General features: G+C 41.9%; 1 protein-coding gene, 1 long non-coding RNA gene and 1 pseudogene across 14 annotated transcripts in view; 2 read left to right on the forward strand and 1 right to left on the reverse strand.

Annotated features, from left to right (window-relative positions):
- Positions 1 to 5,837: 5,837 nt before the first annotated feature.
- On the forward strand, positions 5,838 to 7,355 carry LOC116654476. The gene is made up of 5 exons (XR_006507830.1): positions 5,838 to 6,193; positions 6,253 to 6,410; positions 6,463 to 6,757; positions 6,819 to 7,123; positions 7,183 to 7,355. It is a non-coding gene; the product is annotated as an uncharacterized LOC116654476 (long non-coding RNA).
- Positions 7,356 to 7,497: 142 nt separating this feature from the next.
- Positions 7,498 to 8,805, forward strand: LOC6505330 (annotated as a pseudogene).
- Positions 8,806 to 15,595: 6,790 nt separating this feature from the next.
- Positions 15,596 to 25,231, reverse strand: part of LOC6502768 (transcription factor SOX-6) — a 437,528-nt gene continuing 427,892 nt past the window's right edge. For all 13 annotated transcript variants that reach the window (XM_044717619.1, XM_044717618.1, XM_044717622.1 and 10 more), the window contains one exon: positions 15,596 to 18,781. In XM_044717619.1, coding sequence (XP_044573554.1) covers positions 17,975 to 18,781 — 807 coding nt within the window. In that variant the 3' untranslated portion in view covers positions 15,596 to 17,974. The remainder of the gene's footprint in view (positions 18,782 to 25,231) is intronic.

The raw sequence follows: 25,231 nt of genomic DNA on the forward strand, positions 1-25,231 counted from the left end.
CAAGTAGGTCTGATGCTTGTATATTGTGACCTGCTGATGCATCTTGATTGGGTAGTAGGTCTTGGCACTAGGTGCCAACATTCTCCCCCCGCATTGAGGTACTCAATAATAGGGGCTGTGCGTTGTTGTTGGACCGTCTCAGTGAATCGATGTATCCCCTTGCGCTAGAAAATATTGTGGACCTTAAAACTAATTACTAAAAATCTAATGTTAATACCAATAAAAAAAAACTTTCAATCATGTGGTTGAGATCTCCAACATTGATAAGATACCAGCGATAATTCTATCCGACCTGTTGTCTCCTTCGCCATGTTGCGCGCCTTCGTAACCATTCTCCTTGGGCATCCCATGAAGTACTAGACCTTCTTTCTGGTTGGTCAGTGCGCATACAGGACTCTTGGTCCTCTCTTGATCTTGCTTCCTGCTCCCTTTTGGAGATGCATGTTACCCATGCCAGATAGGACTTCTACTTCTTGAATTTCCTTGGTTACTGGCCCTTGCACTCTGTGCTCTTCAGTTATGAGTTGGCAACCTTGGGCTTGTGGTTTGAGGTCCGTCTGCGGCTCTCCTTGTTGATCCGCAATGAGTGGGGAATTATGTAATCTTCCGGGTTTTACTATTTGCTTCTTGCCGATGCATGCAATCAAACTTTTTCGTGGCTTGTTAGCTTCCGGTGTCCACGCCGTCGTATTACCGCCGACTTGTTCTGGCTTGATATTAGGAGCTGATTCCGGTCGCACAGGCCCCATCACAATCCTTCCAAGCGCGGTATTTTTTAGTAGTTGCTGTCCTTCTCCCAAATATGTCTGTTGTGGCCTCATAAGCTGGGAGATGATTTCGGCGCCCAACAACAGATCAATATTCTCTGGCTGCGTAAATTCAGGATCGGCTAAGCGCAACTGGGGTGAGATATTTCTTGGCACTTGAATAGGGTGGGATGGTTGATTGGGCATTATTTCCGGTACAACGACGTTGATTTGATCTTCGAAGTCAGTGGTTAATGATGATAGGGTCACCACAGCCTTTTTTCGTGATCTTTTAGTTGTTCCTCCCAGTGCAGCGATGTTCAGGGTTGATGGCTCCAATTGTAGTCCAAGTGTGTCAGCCATCCTTCTGGTGATTATGTTAATCTGTGATCCAGAATCTAGGAGTGTGCGGCATTGCTGAGGGGTCCGGCTGGTCCATGTATTGCCACTTGGGCGGTTGGTAACAGAACGGTGGGCTTATCTGTAAGCAGGGCTGTGGCTGAACACACCAATCGTGATGAACTGGATCGAAGTGGAGCAGCCGACGTATTTTTCTGCATTGTTACTTGACTGGTTGCCTGACGCTCAAGGTTTTCTAACATCTGCTTCAGAGATTGTCGATTGGTTGGATCGGTGATGGCTAGTTCTAGAGATGACAGCGTGTGTGGGTTCAGTCTTTCCTCAATAATGTGTATAAAGATTGGCTCCCAGTTGTCTGTTGACACCTTGAGTTCGTTGAGAGTGGCGATCGTTCAGAGCACGGTATCATATAGGCTGCGCAGCTGGTCCGCTGATCCATTTGTTCTGGGGTGTCCGAAAAGGTCTTGGATCGCGAATTTAATCAACAGCCGTTCATTTTGGTATCGATTCTTTAGTCGTTGCCAGGCATCCTGGTAACTGGTTTGTCCGCCAATTGACGTTGAGATTAGGGTTTTTGCTTCACCTGTTACATGATTCTCCAAATGACGGAATTTTACTGCATCGCTGTAGTCTTGATTGTGGATGCATTCCGTAAAAATTTCGTAGAATCGTCTCCGTCAAACTTTGGAATTTCTACTGGTGGATTACAAACGGAGGTGCGATCGCGGGTTTTTGTGTTGATGCTGAAGTCGATTGCGATCCTTCGCTCAGAAACGAAAAGTATTCTGCTCGTACCACCTGAAATTTGTCATCGGTGTGTCCATAATTTTTTATGGCTGGTTCCAGGTCGATGAGATCATGGTATCCCGTGACGATTTCTTTCCATAGCTCCCTTATGTGTTGTCTGACGTGTGTGAACACTTCACGTCCTTCGGTGCGGTTGCACAGAAAGTCTTCCATATCGTCTAATCGTCCTTCATGTCTTCGTTTTAATGATGTTAATCGAAGGTCTTCTCCTTCGTTTCCTCGTGATGATTGTGCCTTTGGCTCGAGATTTTCCCCTGTTTTCCGGGGCCCTTGTGACGGGCCTGATACTGATGGGATTCCATCCGAAAATATTGCTTCATATTTTTTCACAAGCTCTTCTAGCGCTTTGGCCTTTGTGAAATACTCATTCTCAGGACTTAGTGCTCTCAGGACTTAGCTCATGGAGCTTGGCATCATTTTTTTTTAAACTGGGTCCATGAGTGAGTGAGCTCTCTGAGTCTCTCCTCGAAGTATCCTCCCTTGAGTTTACGCTCTGCGGAGTCCTTAGTGAAGTTTCTTATTAGCCTTTGGATGGCTATGTTGCTTTCAATTTGCTCATCAATGAGCATTTGGATTACGGGGTCTGCTTTTGATCCCATTGTTGCGATGTATCTCTCTTTTTTTCCGTTGAGTTAAATTGCGTTGCGGCTAGTGTTCAAGTTGTGATCCTAAAGGATCGCGTCGGGGTCACCAAATGTTCGTCCATAGAGCGTTATGCGGCAAATACGTCAAACTTGAACTCGCGGGAGTAGCGGTAGGTCCCGGAGTCGTAGTCAAAGACCGTAAATAGTCTGACTAAATTTACCTGGATTCTGCAAGGGACTGCTCGGGTTGACCAGGCGGGTTGACCTTGCTGTGATCAGGCTGGAGTTGATGTGGGGTGCTTTCCTCAAGTACCGGTGGTATGGTGGTTCGGCCGGTCCTACTGGCGGTCCGTTTCACGGGAGCAACACTCGAAGTAGGTTAGGTAACGAGGGGTCTACTGGTGGTCCGTTTCACGGGAGCAACACTCGAAATAGAATGGTATGCCGCGGGATCTCCTCGTGGTCCGTTTCACGGGAGCAACACTCGAAGTGGTTAGGTAATGCGGGGTCTACTTGTGGTCCGTTTCACGGGAGCAACACTTGAAGTAGACTGGTATGCCGCAGATTCTACTTGTGGTCGGTTTACACTGGAGCTACGCGAAGTACATAGTTTTTAGAGAGTCCTACTTTGTGAATCGTTTTACACAGGATCACATGAAGTAGGTCAATAGGTCAAGTACGGCACTTAATAGTTTCAACACTGAGTAACGAGACTATTGACTCTGATCTCGCAACTTACTTTATTTCAATAGAACAACTCTTATATAAGATGGTAAATTATACATCATTAAATCTAAGAAAGGTCAATGTTATGGACGTAGTAAACCTAAGGTTAATGCCAGGGTCACCCACCTCTGAATCTGCTGACTCAGATTGTTTGTTCATGTACTGCTTTTCACACGCATGTCGGCTTCGCTGTACCTGTACTGCTTTCCACACGCATTTCGACTTCGCTGGCTGGTTTTTGCTTGCTTCGGTCAGTCGGTCATTCTTCCCGCTAATAATGCTGAATCTGCTTCCGGTGCCATCGACTAGTGCCGGGTTAGTAGGTTGGATATTGGCTTATGCATATCGTTACATTATTAATAGGCTAGTAGGTCTGATGCTTGTATATTGTGAACTGCTGATGCATCTTAATTGGGAAGTAGGTCTTGGCCCTAGGTGCCAACAGGGTCGGAGATGTCTTCTTCACTGTTTTACACACTTTTGACCAAAATCATAATCCCCTCTGCAAGGGAATAAAAATATATCATAAATGTATCAGAAGCAACAAAAATAGCAACAATAACAACAACAGAATTGACACGTGGCCAAGGATAAGACCGCTGTGGCAGGTAACTTCCTGCACAAAAACACTCACGATTATATTGCCACAAAAAACAACCACCTGCAACACCACTAGATATAAATACCAATTTAACAATAGCAACAACAACAACAAATAAATAATATTGATTATACGGAACAAATCTTAAAAACAACGTTTAAAATAACAGAAAAAGTTTTAAATAAACTCTTTTAGAGCTAGATAATATTGATAAACATAAATCTGTTCACATAACATGTTTGCTTATAATTTCTTTTTGAAATAAAAATTTGTTTAGCACAAATTGCTTTAAATATATTTCGTAAAGAGAATAAAAATTCATTGATGTTCACTATTATTAATATTGGGTAATAACTAAAGAATAAAACAACATAAAAAGTTTGATGGAAAAAAAAATCGCGTGCGACAGCGAAAAAGCGAAACAAAAATAACTACTAAGATCAATTAATAAATAACATTTTAAAATTGATGACAGACAAATTTCTAGCCAGGTTTCACTAAAATAAGAGTTTGAATTGGTTTTCAAAATGTATTTTCTGTGACAACGCTACTTTTCTTGAAATATTTTAAAAACAAAAAGTCATCCAAAATTATAGTACTTGCAAGAGCTATAGGATTCTGTTCAAGGGTGTAATAATAAAGAATTACATAAGTTATTTTATAAATATTTTAAAAAAATATATAAAACAAGAAAGGAAAGCTGACTTTGGGCAGAGCCGAAGTTGATATACCCTTGCAGTTATCAGTTTACATTATTATATATATATCGGATCGTATATAGCTGACCAATCCTTATGAAATTTTTCCTCATCGTATCAAGTTTCTAATAAAAATGGAATGGAAACAGCCCCAAGAATCTTTAAAAATAGCAAGTGTTTGGTCATTGAGTCTTTTCAATGACTTTTTCCGTTTTTCCAAAATCACAAAAAAGGGAATTATTTGTTTCACAACGTTATAAAATGTTTATTTGTTCGCATATGAAATGGAGTGCCAGAAAGCTCCGATTTAGAATGCGTATGCACTGAGATAGAGAGTACAAGTGGGGCCGCCTTTTAGCATAGGACGGGCGAAAGCTCGTTATTTTAATGACAAAGATAAAATAAAGCCGAGCGGCCGGGCTGCTGCCTAACCCGACAGCAAGATTGTGCCCTTTCCGATCGTTCAGTTATATGGCAGGTATAGGATATAGTAGGATGATCCTTATAAAATTTTGTAGATAATATATCTTGGCCAAATACAACAAGTGTGAAAAGACCCAACCCTTTAACATAAAAAACATCAAAGTTGTGGCATTTCCGATCAATCAGTTATATGGCAGCTATTGGATATAGTTGACCGATCCCGATTGTTCCGACTTATATACTGCCTGCAAACAAAAGAAGGATTTGTGCGAAGTTTCAACTCGATAGCTCTAAAACTAAGAGTCTAGTTTGCGTAGAAACAGGCAGACATACAGATAGATAGACAGACAGGCAGACAGACAGACGGACATGCTCATATCGACTCAGGAGGTGATCCTGGTCAAGAATATATATACTTTATTGGGTCGGAGATGTCTCCTTCACTGCGTTGCACACTTTTGACCAAAATCATTATACACTTTGCAAGGGTATAAAAATATAAAAAAAATTGGCTCACTTACCGCTTTTTGCAAAATTTCTCCTCAAATTTTGCCTAACAGGAATCGAAGATTTTTATTTCATTTTTGGAGTCGGGGACTCCTTTCTGGGCATCGATGGCCGCCAGGGAGTTGACATCATGATCATCAATCTATATGCAATAAAAGGAATCTGTATATTAATTTTTTTAAAGGCTTACATGACTTTTCACTTCCATTTGGTTTTTTCTTGAAAAAAATCGGCGCAAAGCCCATTCAGTGTTGGAAATAGGCCAACACATGTGGCTGTTGAGCTTTAACATAGTGCTGTTAAGCACCTGTTAAGCATGTACATATTTCAAGCAGCTACAAATGTCTCGATTTCTCTAATTTATTTCCAGCTTTACGTTCTATCACAGAGATCACAGAGTTCCAGGCATGGATGGAGCGGGTTATCCTGCATAACGAGACCGTGGAGTACAACGCCAACATTGAGTCGCTGATCCTCGATCTCTGACGCAAAATCATTGGTAGCAGTGATTCGAACTATTCTTCGTCCCACTACAGTGGGCGCTCAAGGGGACGTGGCTTGCGGATCAGCAACATTGTGCAGGCCCAGATCGAGCAACTCTTCACGGCCGTGGCCTAGAACGCCATTTGTAGCTTCGATGTCACCTGCCTGGGATCACTACCGCTGAAAGACAAGGTGACGAGCCTGCAGTGTTTGCAGGAGCCACTGCGTCAGCTCTATCTGTCGGAGTTGGCCAATAAGGTGGGTACTACACATGGAATTTTGAAATAACTCATATCATAATCCTCGTAATCTTATAGAAACTCTTCTTCGGCTCTTTGGAAATCTGTGCCACGGGACTACGGCTAAAGGTCAGTGCTACGGTCATCTCGAAAGGAGCCAGTCCCGACGGAGCGGAGGAGAATGAGGCCCATTATTACGCCCTTCCACAAAATTGCCGTGTGGTCACCTTGGTCAGGTAAGATTAGTAGATTCCACTTCGAATTCATCTAATGTGACTTTCATTTTAGAATTAAACTCTTGTCTGCGTGAATCACATCATCAAAAGGGACTTCCCGGGACTATGACCCCAAGTAGTGGACAACATCAGCTATCTATCTGCAGAATCGTGATATCAACGGCTCGAATGGTATGGAAGTCCCAGCAATAGAGTTAGTGAAAATTACCAAAAATTCGCTGAGTGGTAGCCTACGTTCATCTGAGTGGTAGCCTGGGGTTGTTTCTCAAGATCCTCGACCAGTACTGTAATCGTATCTACGTTTCGCCGCGTGTCCTCACGAATGTGCTTAACTATCTGAAGAATGCGTATGTACCTGCCACTTTATCCCTAATCGTACTATATTATTTATGTTATTACACTTTTTAGTGTAAGCCATGCCTATACCTGGAAGCTAATAAAGCCGCACATGGTGGCAGTTATTCAGGATGCGATATTCCCCATCATGTCATTCACCGACCCACTACAGTGGGCGCTCAAGGGGACGTGGCTTGCGGATCAGCAACATTGTGCAGGCCCAGATCGAACAACTCTTCACGGCCGTGGCCTAGAACGCCATTTGTAGCTTCGATGTCACCTGCCTGGGATCACTACCGCTGAAAGACAAGGTGACGAGCCTGCAGTGTTTGCAGGAGCCACTGCGTCAGCTCTATCTGTCGGAGTTGGCCAATAAGGTGGGTACTACACATGGAATTTTGAAATAACTCATATCATAATCTTCGTAATCTTATAGAAACTCTTCTTCGGCTCTTTGGAAATCTGTGCCACGGGACTACGGCTAAAGGTCAGTGCTACGGCCATCTCGAAAGGAGCCAGTCCCGACGGAGCGGAGGAGAATGAGGCCCATTATTACGCCCTTCCACAAAATTGCCGTGTGGTCACCTTGGTCAGGTAAGATTAGTAGATTCCACTTCGAATTCATCTAATGTGACTTTCATTTTAGAAATAAACTCTTTTCTGCGTGAATCACATCATCAAGAGGGACTTCCCGGTACTATGACCCCAAGTAGTGGACAACATCAGCTATCTATCTGCAGAATCATGATATCAACGGCTGGAATGGTATGGAAGTCCCAGCAATATAGTTAGTGTAAATTACCAAAAACTCGCTGAGTGGTAGCCAACGTTCATCTGAGTGGTAGCCTGGGGTTGTTTCTCAAGATCCTCGACCAGTACTGTAATCGTATCTAATTTTCGCCGCGTGTCCTCACGAATGTGCTCAACTATCTGAAGAATGCGTATGTACCTGCCACTTTATCCCTAATCGTACTATATTATTTATGTTATTACACTTTTTAGTGTAAGCCATGCCTATACCTGGAAGCTAATAAAGCCGCACATGGTGGCAGTTATTCAGGATGCGATATTCCCCATCATGTCATTCACCGACTCCGATCAGGACCGCCTGAAGTTTGGTAAATAATAGGAATCTTTTGAAACAAAAGAACCTACTTAATTCCCTAATTTTCAGATATATTTGAGGACTATGCCACATCAGTTGTGGCTGCCCAATCCATGCTGCATTCCATGTGCAAGAAACGCAAGGCCATTCTGCCCAAGGCCATGAGCACAATTATGCAGGTCATCACGTCGCCGAATGCGGACAACAAGCAAAAGGATGGTACTCTGCACATGATTGGAACATTAGCGGATGTCCTGCTGAAGAAGGCTCACTACCGGGACCAATTGGAATCTATGCTAACCACATACGTTTTCCCGGAGCTCTAGAATCCCGCCGGCCACATGCGGGAGCGTGCAGAAGTGCAGATCAAGAAACTCCAGGTCCTGGCCGAGATCATGCGGCTGGCCACGAACGCCCTGCTAACGGATAAGGAACTGCCCTTTAAAGTGGAGGCGGCCATTGGACTGCAGACTGCAGGAGTTACTCACCATTATTCGTGAAACCGAGAACGATGATCTGACCAACGTGATGCAGAAAATCGTGTGCACCTTTACGGAGCAACCACCTTCAGTCAGGTGTTGAAGTCGGAGGTGGGATCCGACGAGAAGGCCATCACCATCATGAGTCTGCTCAACACCATCGAGACTCTGCTCAGTGTGATGGATAAGCATCCCGACGTCCTCCTCAATCTTCATCCGATTGTTATTAATGTGGTGTGACACATTTTTCAGCACAACATTACTGGTGGGTTGAGATTCTCTTCCAATGAAGGTCTATATTTTAAATTTTGACGGCCAAGTCCATCTCGCCCGAGATGTGGCAAATGCTGGAACTGATCTACCAGGTATTCAAGAAGGACGGCATCGACTACTTCATCGACATTATGCCGGCTCTGTCGACAGGCTATTCTGGCTGGCTGAAGAAACGAGAATAATAAAATAACACATAAAAGTAAAAAGTAAATTATTAATTTGAATTTGTTTTTTATTTTTATTTCTTTTTATTTTTTAATTTATGTTATTGGTAACATTGGCCGATCAGGCTTTTGCCGCACCGGCAAGTTCGGCACCATCTTCTGCTGCGAGTTCAGCTGGTCCTGCTGCTGCTGGTCCCGGCCCGGCGGGGCCCGGCGACCACGGCGTGGCACATACTCGTACAATGCAACGTTCTGAAAAATAATAAAACGTATAATTTTATTACACGAACGAATAATAAATTATTTATACTTACGCAGTTTTTTATGTATATCGTCATCTTCCCAACTGTAAATTGAAAATGGGGAATGGCGCCCATTCAGTGCTGGAAATAGGCCAACACATGTGAGCTTTAACATTGTATTTTAATTGAATTGAAGTATTTTTTTATGCGATTTTTATGACATTTTCAGGTATTACCCTCAATATTTTGACCTATTAGCTGCAATATCGGGCTTTTTGGGGAGTCCTCTTATTTCTGAGATAGGACCCAAAACAGTGTGGGGCCCATTTTTCAAATGCATTTCAATGGTATTTTAAGGATGTAGATCCCGTCCAAACTAAGAAAAGTATAACTATAAATTCTTCAATTCTTAACAATTCTAAACTTTATTTCAATCAATTTAGTGGCTAAACAGTAAAATAATTGAAAATAAAAAAATGCGTGCCGGTGTTCCGATTCCACCGCTCCACTTCGACGCTAACTAGGCGACCCTAATTTGACGGACATTAAAGTGACTTAGTAGGAATTGTTTATCTGGTCGAGTATAACACAAAACCGGTTATAAAATATTTGTAACAACTTCGAAATCTTGATTTGTGGTTAAAAAACCGTTTTTTGGGACTTTTTTGCGCTTAAAAATTCCTGAACGCGATTTGTTAAACCGATTTCAAAATTGCCGCTGTGGTTCAATAGTTTAAGGTTGCAGCTTTTGTTAAAAAATATATCTTCGATTTTTTTAGACAAAAAGGAAAATTTTTTCACACAAGAAACTAAAATGTTCGACTCTTATTCGTGTTTTTCGGATTTTGTCGCCAGTTTTTCGGTACAACTTACAAAAAATCTGCATTGATGCCACATATCAATGTTGTCTCATTAATTCTGAGACAAATTTTATTAAAAAGTAAAAGTTGAAGTAGACTGGTATGCCACGGATTCTACTTGTGGTCCGTTGAGAGTCCTACTTTGTGAATCGTTTTACACAGGAACACATGAAGTAGGTCAATTTTAAGTGCCGTAGTTTCAACACTGACAAACGAGACTATTGACTCTGATCTCGCAACAACTCTCATATAAGATGCTAAATTATACATCATTAAATCTAAGAAAGGTCAATGTTATGGACGTGCTAAACCTAAGGCTAATGCCAGGGTCACCCACCTTTGAATCTGCTGACTCAGATTGTTTGTTCATGTACTGCTTTCCACACGCTATTCGGCTTCTCTGGCTGCTTTGTGCTTGCTTCGGTCATTCTTCCCGCTGATAATGTTGAATCCGCTTCCGGTGCCATCGACTAGTGCCGGGTTAGTAGGTTGGATATTGGCTTATGCTTATCGTTACATTATTAATAGGCAAGTAGGTCTGATGCTTGTATATTGTGACCTGCTGATGCATCTTGATTGGGTAGTAGGTCTTGGCACTAGGTGCCAACATTCTCCCCCCGCATTGAGGTACTCAATAATAGGGGCTGTGCGTTGTTGTTGGACCGTCTCAGTGAATCGATGTGTCCCCTTGCGCTAGAAAATATTGTGGATCTTAAAACTAATTACTAAAAATCTAATGTTAATACCAACAAAAAAAAAGTTCAATCATGTGGTTGAGATCTTTGATAAGATATTGATAAGACATTGATAAGATACCAGCGATAATTCTATCCGACCTGTTGTCTCCTTCGCCTTGTTGCGCGCCCTCGTAACCATTCTCCTTGGGCATCCCATGAAGTACTAGACCTTCTTTCTGGTTGGTCAGTGCGCATACAGGACTCTTGGTCCTCTCTTGATCTTGCTTCTTGCTCCCTTTTGGAGATGCATGTTACCCATGCCAGATAGGAGGTGACTTCTACTTCTTGAATTTCCTTGGTTACTGGCCCTTGCACTCTGTGCTCTTCAGTTATGAGTTGACAACCTTGGGCTTGTGGTTTGAGGTCCGTCTGCGGCTCTCCTCGTTGATCCGCAATGAGTGGGGAATTATGTAATCTTTCGGATTTTACTATTTGCTTCTTGCCGACGCATGCAATCAAACTTTGTCGTGGCTCGTTAGCTTCCGGTGTCCAAGCCGTCGTATTACCGCCGACTTGTTTTGGCTTGATATTAGGAGCTGATTCCGGTCGCACTGGCCCCATCACAATCCATCCAAGCGCGATATTTTTAGTAGTTGTAGTCCTTCTCCCAAATATGTCTGTTGTGGCCTCATAAGCTGGGAGATGATTTCGGCGCCCAGAAATCCCATGAACAACAGATCAATATTCTCTGGCTGCGTAAATTCAGGATCGGCTCAGCGCAACTGGGGTGAGATATTTCTTGGCACTTGAATAGGGTGGGATGGTTGATTGGGCATTATTTCCGGTACAACGACGTTGATTTGATCTTCGAAGTCAGTGGTTAATGATGATAGGGTCACCACAGCCTTTTTTCGTGATCTTTTAGTTGTTCCTCCCAGTGCAGCGATGTTCAGGGTTGATGGCTCCAATTGTAGTCCAAGTGTGTCAGCCATCCTTCTGGTGATTATGTTAATTTGTGATCCAGAATCTAGGAGTGTGCGGCATTGCTGAGGGGTCCGGCTGGTCCATGTATTGCCACTTGGGCGGTTGGTAACAGAACGGTGGGCTTATCTGTAAACAGGGCTGTGGCTGAACACACCAATCGTGATGAACTGGATCGAAGTGGAGCAGCCGACGTATTTTTCTGCATTGTTACTTGACTGGTTGCCTGACGCTCAAGGTTTTCTAACATCTGCTTCAGAGATTGTCGATTGGTTGGATCGGTGACGGCTAGTTCTAGAGATGACAGCGTGTGTGGGTTCAGTCTTTCCTCAATAATGTGTATAAAGATTGGCTCCCAGTTGTCTGTTGACACCTTGAGTTCGTTGAGAGTGGCGATCGTTCAGAGCACGGTATCATATAGGCTGCGCAGCTGGTCCGCTGATCCATTTGTTCTGGGGTGTCCGAAAAGGTCTTGGATCGCGAACTTAACCAACGGCCGTTCATTTTGGTATCGATTCTTTAGTCGTTTAGTCGAGTAACCTCAAGGCCTTCTTACAGTCAAAGAAGGTAGAGCAGCATCTGGGTAAACCTCCCCTGATGGAAGACTTTGTGGGCAAGCTCCCGATAAGTAAACGAGTCGAAAGGGCAAGGCACACTGCAACTATTCAGCCCTTTCCGACTATTGTGGACTTTAGTTCGTGGTTTGCGGAACTTGTGAATGTGGTCTGCGTGGTGGCGGACATTGATGGAAAGGAGCCAAGGCGTCGATTGCTTCATGCTAGCATCGACCGTGAGTAGGACAAGACACAGGAGAGCTGCCTCAGGAATTGTCCAATATGTGTAGGTCTTGGACAACATGCAGTTCGGCATTGCCAACGATTTATTGGATTTATTGGACCCCGCTTATGCTTTATGTGCTTGCACAGCGGGCATATGACTGGATCCTGCGCTGCGTCAGGAGAGTGCTCCGTGAATGGATGCAGGAGGAAGCATCACCGTCCTCTTCATGAGGCAAGCAATGAAGGCTTCAGGAGACCGCCACAGCAAGGCGGCAATTGGAGAAGCTACAACCGGGTCCGACAGGCAGTCGGACCGAGGGAAGGCGTCCGATTAAATGAAGCATCGACGTGAGGGCTCAGAAGATCTTGGAGGACACTACGGTGCGAGTTGGCCGCCGATACCAGACGGGATTATTGTGGAAAACGGATAACATTGTGCTACCACGTAGTTATGTTATGGCGTACAATAGATTGATCAATATCGAGAAGAAAATAATGCGAGACGGGCAGTTCGCCCAGGAATATTCACGCATTATGAAGGATAATGTCGTCAAGGGACGCTCAGCGCCTGGAACGACAGGAAGCGATAGGACATGGTTCTTGCCACATTTTGTAACGGAGAATCCCAACAAGCCAGGGAACATACGATTGGTATTCGATGCAGCGGCACGAGTTGGAGAAGTATCGCTGAATTCTGCGCTGAGCAAGGGGCCACAACACCATAAGGCCTTGGCATCTATCCTCTTCCATTTTAGGGAAGGTGCTGTCGGATTCTGCAGTGACATTAAGGAGATGTTTCACCAGGTGCTGATCGGACCCGAAGATAGATGTGCGCAACGATTTCTGTGGAGAGATGGGGATGACCAACGGGACCCCGACGTTTATGAGATGTGCGTAATGACGTTTGGATCTGTATGCTCACCGAGTGCGGCGCATCATGTAAAGACAGTGAATTCCAAGCGATTCCTGGATTCGGATCCCAGAGCAGTCAAAGCCATCGTGGACTACCACTACGTGGTTGACTATGTGGACAGCTTCGCTCCAGAGAGCGAAACTATCGAAGTATCTACCAGAGTGAAGCAGATACATGCAGAAGGCGGTTTCGAGCTTTGCAAGTTTTCGTTTAGTTCGCTTACAGGATGCTCGATACCAGTGATCACACCCAGAGTATTGGATAGGGTGAGGCCGAGCAAAAGATTTTGGGAATGCGGTGGCAGCCAGCCACGGACGACTTCAGGTTTCGAGTGAAGTACCACAAAGTTGCCTCCATCATGTCTGATGGGAAGATAATTGCCACAAAAAGGGAATTCGTAAGTATGGTTTGGGGATTTCTGTGTTGGCGGATGATAACAACGAACTTATTGTTGCGAGAGGTCTGGAGAAGGAGGATCCTATGGGATGAGTCACTACCGGCTGAGATGTACAACGCCTTTATGGATTGGCTTAAGGAAATGGATAGAATGGAACATTTTCGGAGCCCACGTCACTATTTTGGATTTGGGATGGTGAAGAATATCGAGATGCACGTGTTTGTGGATGCGAGTCAGTCGTCATTCGCATCAGTGGTCTACAGGAGGATCACGTATGAGGACGGTGATGTGCAAGTGAGGTTCGTGTGCGCAAAGACAAGGTGTGCACCGATGCGAACGATGAAGATTCCACGGTTGGAGCTGCAGGCAGCAGTTCCAGGAACGAGATTGATGGACACAGTCAGGCAGGACCATAGTGTGCCCATTGCAGAGATTGTGCCATGGATGGACTTGAAGACAGTGCGTTGGATTGACAGCACGCACAGGCGCTTCAAGCAGTTCGTAGGGAACAGAGTAGCTGAGATTATGCAGTTAACGAAGGTGGCCCAATGGAGATGGCTACCGTCTGCCGACAATGTGGCGGATGATGCGACTCGGGTACAACGCAGCGTAGACCTGAGCGAGGAGTCACGCTAGTTAAGTGGACCGGCTATCCTGAGGAGACCAGCGGGCAGCTGGCCAGCAACTGCACCCGCCGAAGAGAAGATGAAGAGGAGATGCCGAGTGAGTTTGTGCTCATTGGCAAGAGTGACACGTTTATATCGCTACAGAGATTCTCAAGCTACGGTCTGGGTCCTAAGGTTCACACGTCGATGCCGTGTACAACGAGATGAGCTTGAGAACTACGGCCTCACTGTAGCTGAGTGTGAAGCAGCTAAGGACTTGTTAGTCCGTACAACGTTAGGCGTTCTCCAACGAGATGCAGGAAGCAGAGAATGGTCTGGACGTCGCTAAAGGAAGCGACATATGTGGACTGGCGCCATACCTAGATGGCAATGGAGTCCTACGAGCGTATACCGTACAGCGCCAGGAGGCCAGTGATCCTCTCCCACCGGCACGGTCTCACGGAGATGATTGTACGCGATACCTATGTGAGGATGAAGCATCAAAACGTGGATGCTACGATGACGGAAATCCACACCAGGTTCTGGTTTACGAAACTGCGGAGAGTGCTTCGCACTGTGATCTCGTGATGCAGCGAGTGTAAGCTGCACAGAGCACGGCCGATGCCACCGATTATGGAACCCCTGCCAGAGGATCGTTGGAGGCCAGGGAGATTCATTTGGAACTGGCACATGTCCTGTCGACGGTTCTGGAGGGTGGAGTCTGGGAGCGAATGGTGCAGTGCATGTTGAGGGTGCTGCGTCACACAGTGAAGGAAGTGGCGCCGAAGGAGCACGTCCTGGAGAGTTTCCTGATAGAGGCGAAGAATATTGTTAATTCTCGTCCGCTCACCCATTTGCCAGTCAGTGCGGACCAGGAAGCCCCTCTTACGCCAAATGATCTACTCAAGGGAGCAGCTTGCCCACCGGATACCCGGCCTGGATGGAAGCCTCGTTGAGGAAGGAGCTTCGCGGAAGCAGTGGCGCGTGGCAAGGATGTTGAGGAACCGTTTCTGGAAGAGGTGGGTCTTGGAGTACCTACCCACGCTGACACGGAGAGAGAAGTAGTGCCGCAGAGAGACTGGCGGAAAGGCGTCACGGAGGAGGCCTTTGCTGAAACGGATGGTGAGGTCAGACGAGCCCGCGCTAGAATCATGGATAAAGATCGGACTCGCTGGATAATACGCCCTGCTTCAAAGTTGGCGTCTTTGGATTGGAGGAGGGGATGTCGCTGATAACTTGTACTCCCACCAGAATAAAACATACATACATACACGCATATACACTTTTGGCTTGTGTACTAAAGGCGGGTCGCCCCATCGCCGCCGTATGTTAAAGGAAACTCCCACCCGAGTGACGACAATATTAAAAATAAAATTATAAAATAAAATCTTAAATTTATATTTTTAATTTTAATCGGGAATATACATACTTCATAGGGTTAAGATGTCTCCTTCACTGCGTTGCACTTATTATACCATTTGCAAATTATTATACCATTATTATAAAGCACCCGAAAAACCATATTTATCATATATTAATACAAGTGGTCGGCAAGGTTCTGCCGCAGTATACACAGTATATACGAACCAAATGTCATTCTCGCAGCCGTCTTTCGGCTATTCGTTAATCTCACTAATGTATTCCCTAAAGACTAAGGTATTGTGTGCCGACCACTGATTTATATCTTTTAAATAGCGCCAGACACGAACTGCCTATATTCGTGTATTTAAGATTCTCCAACTTATCGTGAATCAACACGACCAAGCAAATACCATTCGCAACCATCCATACATGGTTCAGTCACCAAATTGGTTGATAGCCCACTGAAACTAAATAAAAAAAAGAATAGTTTTCAAATTTTAGCCTTATATATAATATAATATTAAAGTATAAAACTGAAACATGAATATATATTGCACTCTCATAAGAAACTAATTATAACATATATGTGCTTATATGTATGTGCATATGCATACATATGTCTAAAAATACATAGTGTATTATTTCTGAAAAAAGGTAATTCTTTAAAATATAGCTATAAGAACAAATATGTAAGCACAAAGTGGGACAGTAGACGGCAGGCCAAAAATTAAAAAATTAAAACAAAAACCTTTCAGAGTATTTTTCAAATAATTCAAAGTCAATGAACAAAAATTTTTAATGAATTGAATTATTAAAATTTGCTATTTAAATTGAATTTAAAATGTTATACAAATTTTTAAAATATTTCTAACGTATTCAGTTTGCTTTCATAAATTCTAAAACATTACTACGATATTTCTGCATGATGTTCTGAGTAGAGTAGAGTGTTCAATAGAGGACTGCTTTTTCATCTAAACTTTAAATTAATTTTCGAATTTAAGAATTTAAAACAAAAAATTTTTGTTAAAACAACTGAAACAATCAAGGAGGAAGTTAGAATTAAAATTTTATAACTCCTTTGAAAATCTTCCGATTTGGCTAAATTTTATTTGTTTCATTGCAATAGTTTGGCATTAAAATTTTTGAGAAACTTTTATGAGATGGCGCTACATTGTGATCTCATTTTTGGAGGCTTTCCGGCTTGTTGGGGTGTTGAAAAATTTTGGCAGAAACTTCATTTGCGTGGGTACAAAATTTGCGCCAAATGTGCCAAATCGGATAGCTCTATTTTATATATTCTCACGCTTTCGTTATAATAAGTTATTATGGGAATTAGAATATAAATGTTAATTTTTTTCAAGTATAAATAATCTAGTTTCGCATCAATACATTTTCAAAATACGAAATATGTCATTTGTGAGGGCGGTAGAAAAAAATGTAAACAAATATATTTTGAGAGGTCGGAGATGAGTCCTTCTTCCTGTTACATATATTTACACGAATACAATATCGAGTATAAAAAAAATAAAATATTGAATATTTGCTTTATTTTTGAAAGTATAATAGAAAAGACCTGAACAAATTTTTTTAAGTGGTGAATTTTGTCCATCACTGACGTCCCACGTTCCATATACGTTCCATAAATTATTTAAAATTTGAAAGATATTCCATTGTAGGTAATATTAATATTTAAAAAAAATACATTATTTAAACGTAATGGGATCTTTATTTAAGTTTGTAGTGATTTCGTATATTTACAAAAATATCGGCATTAGCAATTTATTAATATTTCAGTGACAAAAAACTATTGTTTATGTATTTTTGTCAGTTAAAATCAAAAGCATTGACATTTTAATATTTCCATTAACTAAATGGAACGAGCTAAACTGTGGAATAGGAATACTATAAGTAGTATCATATTCTGTTTACCTAGGTTATCATGTGTATTATTGAACTTAAAACTTTAGAAAATTCTTAAGTAAAAGTGGAAGAAAATTAAAAAAATTATTCTACATTTTTTAAGTTTTAAATTTGACTCTTAAATAAATATTTTTTATTTATCCATTACATTTAAATTTACAAATATTAAACTTATCTAACTACTTATTTATGCACGCGTATGGTTATGGTTACAGCATTGGCGCTTGAATGGCACAAAAATTGCAATGTTCTCAGACTGATAGTCTTGTGAACAATCGATTCACAAATTATCTATTTATTTATAAGTTTATGTAATGGCACTTGAAATGAAACTTATTAGGTAATCAATGACTGTATTTTTATTTCTATTTACAATGTTTATAATATTCCAAACATTTTTTGACGCCCTTTTAAGCGTTACATATATAATCTCGTTAAATAAATAAATTTTTTATCCTGAAAATGTCCTTGCTACTCATCTAACGCACGCTGGGGCGAAACATCAACCTCATCAGATGAGAACCCGGAAGGTGATGAGCTTTCGGGAGGATAAAAAAACTGTTGGGAAGACAACCCACACTCATTATCAAGGTCTGCAGCTTTTGCTGTTACCGTGTGACTCATATCTTTAAAATTATGTGCTGTGGCTACAATCAACGCCTGAGCATTTGATCTTTCTTCATGTCCATTTAAACAGATATCAGTACAAGTATTTTCCGATGTGACTGCACCGGACGCTCCCGTTCGGCACCAAAGTTGTCTCATTTCAGCTCGGCGATTACGCATTAGGACTTTGTATTCTGATATTCGCATCTTTTTTCCATCTACAATACAAGTGCGTTTTGGACGAGGCCTATATCGGTAATCAGGGTGCTGTTCCATGTGAAGTTTTGATAATCGTGATTGTTCTTCATAATATGGCTGCTTATCAGCATTAGACATAGCCTTCCAACGAGCACCCAAAATTTTTGAAATATTTGAGTTATGCATATCTGGACATGCCTTCAAAATTTTTCGACGTTCATCTTTTGCCCACACCATAAACGCATTCATAGGCCTTTTAATATGAGGTTTCCCAAGACCATGGCCATTACCTTGTCTTAGTTGATGTGATGATGACGGAGATGTGATTGTGCAATTTGGGCTTGGGCTGAGACTTTCTTGATCTAAAGCTGTCGATCGTTCTGAATTCGTACCGCAACTATTTATAGAATCGCGACTTAATCGCAACGCACGTGCACTATTTGGTCCCATGACTGTATTATTCCATAGGCGTCCCTGCAAAAATACAAAATACATTTTCATAATAAGTACACAAAAAATTACAATTAGAAACTCTGGTCGACCATTTTTTAAGATTTTTTTTTTAAGATACTGATTGCGTAACTAAATTAATGTATGTTATTTATTTAATGTTTCATTAAATTCATTAATGTAATATTTAATGAAACAATTTTTTTCGTCCAACCTAGAGAGTCACGCTGCCGCATAACGTAAGGCTCGCGAGGATAGATCCGAAATAGTAAAAGTAGTATTACGAGAAAGAGTGTTGCAAAGATAAAGAGATTAGAATAAAAGGTTTTCTGTTATAGGTAAAGCATGCTGATAAGATATGCTAGAAACCATTATAGTCCCAACATAATACAATGGCTAGTAGAAGACGAAAGTTTCTAATCCTTCTACTAGAAATGTTAAAATTTAAGCGTGTTAGTGAATGCTGGCTGTCTACATTTCCATTAATGAGATTCTGTAGAAGGAAAGCCCAGTCCCATTGCTCTCGTTCCTCCTTTGTTGTGGGTTTGCATAGCTTAACAACACTTAACTTAGTTTCAACACTTTTTGGCATAGTGCGAAGGTATTTTGTTGTTGGATTGGAAATAAAAAACAACTATCTCAACAATTATTGGGTTCTTCAAGATAAGGAGATCAGTTGGGAATCCAAAAAGACTGAGTTTACTTATAAGATGCGAATGGTAACAGAGTGAAATGCTTTACTGAAGTAAGTACTTTGTGAAACCAAGATGCAAATGGTTTTCCGGAACCCATCCGTGACAAAAGATGTTAGCTACAAAAAGTTGCTAGTGGTGGAGCGGAAGACATTCTGCCACGGTGATATTATTGAACTACATAGGTGTTGCAAATGTGGGGTGATTCATTTTTCAAAAAGCTTTGGAATGGCTGACAATTTAGAAATGGCAGCATCGGATTTTTTCCCTGTTTTAGGCAAAGGAATACTGTAAGTTTCCTGCCACATAAGGGGAAAGACCAAAGTCTCCAGCGATAGATTTAAGAGTTTAGGGATCGGTGTGTACAATGCCTCAACGCAGTTTTTCAGAACACAGTTTTTCAGTACTCCATCGGAGCCTGGCGAATACCCGGGCTTAAGTCCCAATAACACATCACTTTTATCAAAAGATGGGCATAATTTAAGGTTGAATAATTAGATATTATAGGTGTACGGCTGAGCTGGAATAGTTATTAAAGCCTAGATTTGAAACATAAAATAAAGCTCCCGAAAACGCTCCGTAACTGAACATTTGGTGAGCCCCGTCGTGATTGTGCTTCCAAAAATTTTAGCTGCTCAGCTTAAAATATAAAATAAATGAAAACATTAAAAAACATGATTTGGTTTGTGATTTGTGCGCGCAATATTAACATTTATTGACATATATACGAACGCATATCCGCTGTTTTGCAGAGTGCTCATACATATATGTATTACCCCGTTATATAGAAATTGCACAGTGGGTCGTGAGCTGACAATAAATAAATGAACTAAAATACAATTTTTGTTGCTAAAATGAATCTATTTTTCGAGTGTGCTACTCCTAAAAGGAAAGTATTACTGAGTCAAAGTGCAGTTGTCCTTTTTGAGCATCTTCAAGGATTGCTGATGATAAATGTGCGGAATCCTTGGATTCCATTCCAACGTGGGAATCCATCATCAATTTCCTTGAGCAGAGATGACAGAGTTTGGTGAGCATGGAGATGGCGACGACATCATATGCACCAAACCTTGCGGTAGCACGGCGTAGACCCTTTCATCCAGGTAACTCTGAATTTGTGATTACAAACTCTTCCGCATGCATTATCTGTGATGTCCAGTCTCACGTAATAAACTGCTGCCCAGGGTTTTTAAGCTTGTCGCCTGAGGATCGTTTTGGTGAAATTTGCGATGGCGACTGGATTTATGCCGTAAGTGCCTTGGATCTGGGCACCTATCTCGGCATTGTAATTCGTCAAGCTGCTGTGCGTGTGGATGCAGGCATCATAGTTTTCTGCATTTTGGTGGCAATTCGCCAGCTCAAGGCCAACACCCCTCTCCCGAGGTTTCCATCTAGCGACGTTGTTTATCGGTCAGCGTCCGCTCCCGTCAATTCTCTTATCGCCAAGGATCGTTTTGGTGATGTGGTGCTGCTAGCCATTGCCAATATTTGGGTCAGGAACCGCTCCGCCGAGCCCTGCCGAGCGCTGCTCGAATCTGGTTCGCAGGTGCATCTGGTCACCTCATGGCTGACGAACCAGCTGCAGCTGCGTAAGAAAAGGTCTCCGGTTTCTGTATCCGGTATAGGTGACGCAGGGTGATCAGCTGCTGCTTTCTTTTTGCTGCAGGAGATTTGCCGAAGCTTCAGTCACACCCGTGAAGAATTTCCTCGGCTGGCACTTACATCTGCAGCACTCGTGGAGATTCATGGATTTTGTGACGCCAGCATTGAAGCCTACGAAGCATGTGTCACGAGTATCGCCCCTTAAGACGTTAACTGTGGCGAAGTTAGAGCTGGCTGGAGCTGAGTTGTTGGCGAGAATGATGGCAGAGGTTCACAGTCTAGGCGCTTACAAAGGGAAGTATTTTTGTTGGTGCGACTCGTCAGTTGTGTTATCCTGGACTCGAGATGTCAACCATCCAAAATCTGACGAATTCCATGGAACTCGACGTGCCTACGTCGAAAAATCCAGCAGACATCTTATCTCGTGGAGCCCTCCCAACTGAGTTAATCGGATCCAGTTTATGGTGTAAGGGGCCACCCTATCTTTTAAAGACACAGGAGGTCTGGCCTGCGACGATAGTAATGGATAAGCCAGCTTTAGAGCTTCGCCCTTCAATTTTATTGGTGAAGTCGCCATATACAGATCTCGGGGCGACATGCAAATGTGTTTGCGTACATCTATAAGTTTGGCAGTCGGGTTCGTCATAAAGGAATTACCGTTCATGATCTCAAGGCGGGGACTCGCATGCTTTTGTGGGCCGTTCAGCGCGCTCATTTGGGTGCTGAAATAAGGACGTTGCAGACAAAGGGAATGGTTGCCTCGTCCAGTTCGCTGGCTTCGTTATCTCCATTTTTGAATCAGTTTGGATTGCTTCGAATAGACGGGCGTCTCAAGAATTCATCCCTGGATTACGATGGTCGTCACCCACTAATTTTGCACAACCTGCACTCTGGACCTCGATCGTTATTGGCAATGATACGTTCTCAGTATTGGCCGATTGTGGGAAGAAAAACTGTGCTCAAAGCGACAAATAAATGTGTGAGATGCTTTCGGATGAAACCTCGTTTGTTGGAGCATGTAATGGGCGATCTTCCGAAGGAGAGAGTGGAAGGTTATCAAGTCTTCGATGTAACCGGCATCGATTTTTGCGGACCTTTCTTCTATAAGTCGGAGGTTCGCAACAGGGCTCCCATAAAATGTTACATTAGCGTCTGCATTTGTTTCACGGCAAAGGCCGTCCATTTAGAGCTGGTGAGGGATCTGTCCACCGCCGCCTTTCTGCATGCACTGAGGAGATTTTTTTCTATCTGGAAGAAGCCTCGACAGATCTGGCCCGACAACGCCACCAATTTCGTTGGAGCCAAAAATCAGTTGAGCGAATTAAAGGGACTATTTCTTAGCGACGAGCACCAGAGAGCAGTCTTTGATTTTTTCCTTTCAGAGTCCATTGAATGGAAGTTCATCTCACCTCGTTCTCCCCACTTTGGCGGCTTATGGGAAGCTGCTGTTAAGACCGCCAAGTATCATTTTTACAGGGTCGTGGGCTCGGCTGAACTAAAGGCCGACGATTTGATGTCCTGATTCCTAATCATTTTCTGCACGGAGGGCCTCCTTCTAGTTTCAGTGAGCCAGACCTGACAAAACTCAAAATAAACCGGCTAGATGGTTAGTTTCCTGAAAAAAAATATATATAGTGTCTTTGCGCGCTAGCTAGAAGCTATGTCGCCACCTAGCAGACTTCCGTCCGCTGTGATAGCTGCCTTACAACTGATTGATCTATCTTATAAATTAATTTTAGGGTTAACTTTTTTTTTTAGTTTTTCGGGATAGATTTTGAAAAGGTTTTGATGCCCAACTATTTATATAGTTAATTTATACCTAGATTTAAACCTTATACCGGATTTTTAAAAGAGCTATAGACATTTTATTCCCCATCAAGTTAAAAAAATCTCTTGGCAAGGTTAATACCGGTGACAAACCCGCATCTTGATTAGAGCTGGAAAACAATCTATGTTTGGTACCATCGATGATTTCGATGATTTTGAAAGTAAACATCGATGAAAGATCGATAATTTCAGTAAACGCATAAAAATATTAATTAACAAGAATTTTCATTAGAGATTCATGGTTGTTATTAAAGAACAAGAGCTTATCAATCGCATCTTCATTCTCCTTGTACGCAGTTGATGTTATTCAAATAATAAAAATAAAAACATTTAATAAAATGAAAATAATCCGACACAAAATCCATTTTACTTAAACGTTGTCCTCAATGCACAGATCTAATAAAAATAGTCACTAAAGAACCATCGATTTTAAGTGCTATACAAGAGCTGTGGATAGTCATGAAGACGAAATAGAATATGCGAGTTAACCGATTAAAGTTCTGTAAGTGCTTCATTCAACATGGGGACCGTGACACTGTTTTTGTTACGGTCAAATCAATCAAATTGGATTTTTTTTTAATCTTTCGGCCCATATGTATGCCTCCTTGGACAAATTATAGCTATGAAACGGTCTGCAAGTAAGTGAAAGAATTTTACAAATTTTGTACCATGTCGTTGATATAAGAACTGAAAGAGCATGCTTTTGTGGTGTGAAACTATATTTGCTTTCCACAACCGATTTATGTTTGATTAAGAACTCCAGAAAAGGATGGATTGTGCAAAATATCCTGCATTCTGTATTTGTTATAGCAGTCAGTATTGACTGGATACCACTAGACAATTGGAGTGAATTTGAAGAGTGTTATGGTTCACTTTGAATAGCTGATTCCAGTGCTGCTGCAGTGGATTGAGAAGGTACCGGAAGAGAGGGTTTTTTGTTTTTGCAGCGCATCACCTGAGCAAAGAGACTCCTATTTGGGTATGTACCATACGGCAATCTGGGTTTCGAGCCATAGTTATCTATTTTCTTATCTCTTACGATCGTCCGATCTCTATCAATAGGACACTACTTAAAATGAGGGCCACCTTACTTAGGAGACAACCGCTATGCTTCCCTAATCGATAGCACAACCATTATCGTCTCTGTGGAAAGGTAAAAAAATAACTATGTCTGATTTTTTCTATTTTGCTGTCTATCACGCAATTAACCTCATCCGCAAACACCAGCTGGGACGGAAACCTACTAATCCTTGTGAAAACAAGCACTCCGCTTCAAAAAAGGAAATCACAGTATTAAAACCACAAGCTTCAACAATAATCTATATCTCTATAAACACAACCCTAACATACCATCATAACAACGGAGGGTCGGTATTTTGCATAACTCCATCATTGCTGATTTTTGATGTGCCACTTCCGTCTTTCCTAGTCGATTTGGAATTTTCTAGTCAGCCGACGAGTATCTGCAAAGCTTTCTCAGACAAAGGTTTGTACGTATAAGGTCCTCCGCATCCGTAACAGAATATTTTTTTGGGGATATTTTTATGTACTCCGCAATTGAATTTATTTTAAAATTCAATATTTCGTGATGAATTTAGTGTCGCTAATTTCGACGAACGACCTCGAACTGAGGGGCAGATCTAACCTATCTGTTAACCTATAAATAGCATCAAAGAACAGGTCAAAAGAAATGTCTTTTAAAGATGGAAGTGGTTTGCTTAAAGGAAAGTATAAAGAGTACTCTCAATAAAAGTTAAGCCCTAGAACCCCAACCCTAAAAGTTATATTCTTATCAGGTTAAAAAGCCCTGCCCAACACCCCAGATTTTAAATACGAAATTTTTTTGTTGGTAAGAACTTTCACATGATGTGTTTAAATCTCAACAGAGCGTATATAGTATTGTTACAGCAACAGCTTTTAAAGCTATAATTTTGTAGGTCTCGCGGTATCTCTCGGGCACTACACAGCATCAAACGTTAATTAATTTACTAAAGCTCAGATGGGAAACGTCAATATTTGCATGACTATAGTTTTTCGGTTTATTGTTTTAATTTCTTTGAAATTTCGAAATGTAATTTATTTATAAAATTTATTCTACACTATTGAACTACAGAGGTTCACTTCATCTTAAAGCCAATTTTTGTGATTATTTTTGTGTGTAATGCGTTTTTTTAAATGGCCTTGCCGTTAGGTAGCAGCTTGTTTTAGTTTGCCGATACTAATGAGAATGAAACTATTAAATCAATTTTCTAAAAAAAATGTTGCAAGTAACTAATACAAAGGCTGAGTTATTTCAGATCGTTCAGTAATATGACAGCTATAGAATATAGTCCAATGATCCTTATGAAATTTG

Source organism: Drosophila ananassae, assembly GCF_017639315.1.
Source record: "Drosophila ananassae strain 14024-0371.13 chromosome 4 unlocalized genomic scaffold, ASM1763931v2 tig00000054, whole genome shotgun sequence".
NCBI classification, from domain to species: Eukaryota; Metazoa; Arthropoda; class Insecta; order Diptera; family Drosophilidae; genus Drosophila; species Drosophila ananassae.